The sequence below is a fragment of the Colossoma macropomum genome, unplaced genomic scaffold, assembly GCF_904425465.1.
Source record: "Colossoma macropomum unplaced genomic scaffold, Colossoma_macropomum, whole genome shotgun sequence".
Taxonomy (NCBI): Eukaryota; Metazoa; Chordata; class Actinopteri; order Characiformes; family Serrasalmidae; genus Colossoma; species Colossoma macropomum.
The window spans coordinates 26,420,519-26,426,228 of NW_023494805.1; the positions used below are offsets into that span (position 1 = coordinate 26,420,519).

Genomic DNA, 5,710 nt, shown 5'->3' on the forward strand with positions numbered 1-5,710 from the left:
TGGACCTTTGCAGCTTAGACTTTCTATAGGGAGTCTAAATTTCACATGGAAAAACAAAAATCCATCTATACAAGCCATCCAATAGCGCCTCTAGCGCAAAAGGGAGACAATGGAAAAGTGAAGCAGTGGTTGCCTCAGGGAGTCAGCACCCAGCAGGTACGTCTGATATAAAGTCAAATTCGTTCTGGCCCAGCCACAGCTCTGGAAGCTCATTAGCTCTGTCCAAACCCAGCTCCACCACAAGAGACATCAGAACCTCCTCATCCACTGGATCCGAATCTATGATCCCTGGACCCTGAGCCATCGAAGTGGCCGTGATCTGTGCTGGACTCAGAGAAGCAGGTCCAAACCCTCTGTTCGGTCCACTGGGAACTCCAGAAGAGCCTGCCAGGCTCTGGTAGTGGCTGTTCAACTTCTGCAGCTGCATGGAGGCTATGAGGTGCTGACTGGACTGCAGGCAAAAGGGTTGGGGTTTGCCCAGGCTGGGGGAGGTAGCATGCATGTTTGGAGGGGGGAACTGTGGGCTGGTTTTGCCAGAGCTGGGATAGTGCAGGAGGCTCAGAGAGTCACGATCCTTCATGTTGGAGCTGGACAGCAGCAGTGAGCTCATCACCTGGTAACACCTGAAGAGTAGGAGAGATGTCGGAAATAAGAAATGGGCCAGGCAGTCTAACCATGGGATGCAAACTAATCCAAGTCCAGTAAAGGCTTTGAGGTGAGAATCCCTGTTTACACAGACATTCAGTTCACTAGACTGACCACAACATGCAATATTTGCTAACAATCTAAAACTAAAAGTTCTCACTTGAGTTACATTATTACAAATGATCAAGTTTCATACCTAAATTATAAAGCCCTATGCCAAGCCCTTGTAATTACTAAGCCACACCTGCACGTTCTTAATGGCAAATCATTACTTCTAGGCAGTGTTGCCCAACTGCAGCCTTGAAGGGCCAGAGTCCACCACAGTTGGTGATTTTCCTGCTCCAACACACCTGATCCAACTCATCAGTTAAGGGAACGCACCAAACTGTGCTGGACCAAAGTTGGGAAACCCTGTTCAAACATCTGAAGGGAGAATATTGACTCATTTGACCACGTCTTGAATTAGGTTGGAATGAAGCACCAATCAGGGTCACTTCAAATGTTTTGATTATTGAGGTACCACCTAAAATATATATATCAAATACATTTACCATTCCACACACCATGTTAGTAGACCTGGGGTAGTTGTAGAAACTCCTGATTGGGGGTTTAAATATTTGGCCCTTTGGCAATGATGGCACTAATCAATTTATAGTACTGTAGAACAGAAATGCTTGAAAAAGGGCAACAATCATGAGCCCATGGATGTGCAATAAAAGCCCTGTCCTGTGACCCTGTCTTCCCCCAGTACACACACATTCACATGGAGTGAGAGTCATGAGGCTGTCCTTTGAGGCACTTAATCACTTAATCATATGTGCTGCCCCTTTCCCCTCAGTTCCTCTCCAAGCGCGTGTGCAGGGAAAAGGCGTAATTGCAAAAGGCTGGCATGCAGCTGCAGCAGGCCTCCAGCAAGGAGAAACACACAAGCTCATCTCATCAGCTCTCTCTGACATTGACAGCTGTGGGGCATTCAGCTCAGGAGCTTTGTGTTGGGCCATTGTGTGCATTATTCATTGCCTGGAAGCAGTCACATACAACATGCTTAGTTAGGCCTACAACGTAATTAGAGTCATTGTCTATGTTCGCAAAAAAGGGGAATTTTTTGGATTGTAGGTGGCCTTGTGTTCTCAAGCCTGCAACTTAAAACCTTACATTACATAACAGCCTAAACTTATTTTAATGGATATTACAATGATTCATTATTGTGCTTTAAAAAAATATTTAAACAATTTATACATGTATTAAAATCATATTACCCCAATAAGATCAGTATCTGAAAATACCCCAATAACATCTGCATCTGTTTTAAAGTCCCTTTGGTCTGTTGTGCGTTCTCTGAGGTTGCCTGGCATAAATCTGAAGAAATTTGGCTCAAACAAGAGTAAAAAAAAGTGTTATCACTTAATTTATTATTGAATTTAGTCACATGGGACTAGATTTTTTAACCAAAGGATAGAAAATCCCAATATGATCATGAATAAAAATAAATAAAATAAAAGTGACTGTCCATTTGAGGTAGGACTGTAAAACTTACCACCACATCAGAACTAATTCTGTGGCATTTTTTGCATCACACTAAATTTAGTTGTAAGACGTTCACAAAACAATGTATAATTATCTTCATGGCACAGCAGTTCTTCTGTACAAACTGTCATCTGTTTTAGTAGTTTTTGGGCCTTCTTCCCAAAGGAATCAACACATACTGCCAGCAATGCCACAAATAAGACATTGTTTTAAGAACTACTCTACCACAGCCAGCTCTCTCGGCTATCAATAGCCAAGACGTTGGGGATTCGCCAAAATCGTTAGTGGTGTCAGTTACACAACTAATTATGTTACAAACTAGCTAAAACATCAATTTGTGACCTTTAACTAATGGCCATTAATTCAGATTAGATGTAGGTCTATAACAGAAAAGATATGGAGCAGTTTGTGACTCATCCAGACAATATACCCTTTCAGGAATAGCCTGTTTTGAAGGGAAAGTCCTTGAGGAAACGCATGAAGCTCTTCGTGTAGTCGTATCATTCACAAAATTAACAATTTCGTATTGAGATATTTATTATATTCATTTCAACAACAATTTTAAGAAACCTCTCAAATTCCAACATCTTAAACCTCTGATTTAAGACGATCATCTGCTAAGCAATAGTGCACGTCCCAGTGAACGACACAGATATAAAAGTTAAGGAATGAATGAATAGCAGGGCTTATTCACTAACAGGCTCACAGCTTCTGAGAGCTTACCTTAACAGAGAAAGTCGTGCTCTTCTGAATCCAATATAATGCAGATTCAAGACAAGCTGAAAGCTAAACTCCACAAAACTAAACAACTGTGTCCAGAAAAAAAAAAAAACTTAGGATAAAGAAATCTCGAAGAGCTGCAGATTTACATTAACGAGCTGGTGTGAAAGGTGTGGAGCGCGATCTGAGCAGGTTCAGCTTCAGAGACTCTCCCCCAGCCCGTCACAGCACAGCTCCCTCTCTGAACTGATACTGAATCAAAGGCATTAGCCTAAATACACACACTCCACTCTTTCAAGACGGAGCTGTGTGTGTTTAGAGTGGAGGCGTCTCGAAAACGTGGAGCGGACTTTTTAGAGGAACTGGATTGTCACACGTTGAGAAAGCGCGGGTTTTCTCCATATTTGTCATTTAAAAATTAAAAATATTGAGAATATTTGACACACTGTGTCATTTTCAGCATTAATCCACCACATGTGCAGCTGCAAGCATTTTAGTGGGGTTTTGTCCCCTGAATTGCAATTACTATGTGACCTTGAGTGTGACAGAGCCGCTAAAAATGCTTATTTATTATCACATTGATTAATTCTTGATGTGGCTACAACGTGACTGTACTGACCCAGAGTGCACATGCACACACAGTTCCATATCACAAAACTAAAGTTTTGTTTTGTTTGTTTTTTTTTGTCGTTGTTTTTTTTTGTTTGTTTGTTTTTTTTGCAGTCTTTGCTCTGCTTTGTTGAGGAAATGTCTTCTTTTTTAATGTCTTGTTTTGTTTTCTAAATTGAAAGTTGGCATCATCTATTCATTGAAAGAGAACATAAAACATAATAAACTAGATGGTTCTTCAAGCGTTCTTTAGTAAAGGAAATGGTTCTGTTTAGAACCACGAGTCCTATATAGAACCATCTGCATGTTTAAATGGCTCTTCACATGGTGAAATGGTTTATCAGATTGATGCAGAATGTGTATAGGGTTCTATACAGAATCTTTTTGAAAATGGTTCTATATATGAACCTTTTCTTGGTGCTATATAGAACCACATACAACACATTCTCCATCAATCTGAAGAACCTTTTCACCATGCAAAGGACCATTTAAGAATGCAAATGGTTCTATACAGAACTCACGGTTCTTACTATATTCCCTTTGGTAAAGAACCCTTGAAGAACCATCTTTTTAAGAGTGTACATAAAGATAAAGTAGTAATTTAATAGTAATTTCCAAAAAACTGTAGCAGAATTGTTCACAACCCATCTGAACAGTTTAATGCCTCTAAAAGCTCCCTCACAGAAAGTTCCTACAGGAATGAAAACTCAAAAAAGAGATCTCCTCAATATCTCAGTGATTTCTCTCAGACAATGAGGTCACATGGAAAGAAAAACGAGACTGTTGCTGAAGTCTCCTGCTGCTCTGATGTTTCTCCTGAGCAAAAGAGCCCAGTAATCTCACACATCTCCTCTTCAGTTTCAGCAGAGATCTCTATAAAGTTACATATTGTGCTCAGATCTGCCAAGATAATAACACTCATCTGGGCCAGTAGTACTTTAGGAGAAACACCATAAAGTCTCCCGAGCCATTAAAGTGAAACATTTAAGCAATAAAATTTTACTCTGGGATATTGCATGAAGTGGGATTGAATACACTGCTTGATACCAGAGACGTTGTTTTACAATACTTTTGAGATGAAGTTTTGGCCTAAAACATATTTTTAAAATCTATTCATGATGGAGATGTACATGCAGGGTGTTTTAAGGTAAAAGTTTCCAAAGAAAACTTTATTATTTTGACTAATTTACCATTAACACATAAAGCTCAGAAGTTACATGTAAGTTTACTGGTGATTTGGAATAGAAAACAAAATGACTACATTGTTGTAGACATTGTAACCCCTTCCTAACACCACCGCTGTGAAGAGTCAATCATTTTCCTACAATAATAATAAAGAGATCTCTTTTTTCAAAACACTCTCAATGGTTCTGAATTAACTATTAAATTTTGAAAAATTTGTAGAATTTCAATCATGAGAGCGTAGAAACATTTTATGTATCAAGAAAGTCTATTGAACTGTTGATTTACAGTTTGGAATCATATCAGTAAAGCCTAAAATTTACATCCCTGATTATTCAGACATCTCCACCAGAGAGCATTAATCTACAAAATTATGAACTGAGACCTGAACCAGTGTCGAGTGCCCCCGGTACTGTAGGAAACGATGACTGTAGCTGCTATACATGAGATTCATCTGTGTTGTGTCCAAGAGTAAAAGCCAGTACACTCAAAGTCCGGTCCAACCTGGATCCCATCCGCGTTTTCTTTGTGCCCGCTGTGAAAACGAGCTAAGTGGACGGATGCGGGTTATTTTCTAAACCCACCCGTATTCAGACAAGCCCCGTCTCCTGTGCTACGGTTGGCTAGTTGTTCATGCTCACCATCATTCGGCGGATTATTTACAGGATAAATATGACCTTCTGTCCAATCGTAGCGTAGGTGCGGGAGACCGACTAGCCTATCCTGGTGCAGGGGGCGTGGTTTACCGGAATACGGGTGAGAAAACATTAACGTGACATTCTTGGCCCCAGTAACAACACTAAACACTCACCATTCACACAAATAAAGTAGCACTGAGTAAATCAAATCCACTTTACTCTTTATTTATATTTATTTCCTCGCATTCTGCATTTGTAGCCTATAGATTGTATCAAATAGGCCACAGAAGGGTAATTATAGCAAAATCAGGATCAAACTAATGAGGGTAGATGTACAGATTCCAAACACAGCTCTGACTGACAGGTGAAAAACGAGGATGTACTAAATA

The 5,710-nt window shown here is 40.0% G+C and overlaps 1 protein-coding gene across 1 annotated transcript; it reads right to left on the reverse strand.

Annotated features, from left to right (window-relative positions):
• Positions 1–3,130, reverse strand: cited1 (Cbp/p300-interacting transactivator, with Glu/Asp-rich carboxy-terminal domain, 1). The gene is made up of 2 exons (XM_036597703.1): positions 2,896–3,130; positions 1–623 (listed from the first exon to the last, which is right to left on the reverse strand). The coding sequence occupies exon 2, from the start codon at positions 608–610 to the stop codon at positions 143–145; it is 468 nt and encodes a 155-aa protein (XP_036453596.1). The 5' UTR covers positions 611–623; positions 2,896–3,130; the 3' UTR covers positions 1–142.
• Between the last annotated feature and the right edge of the window lie 2,580 nt (positions 3,131–5,710).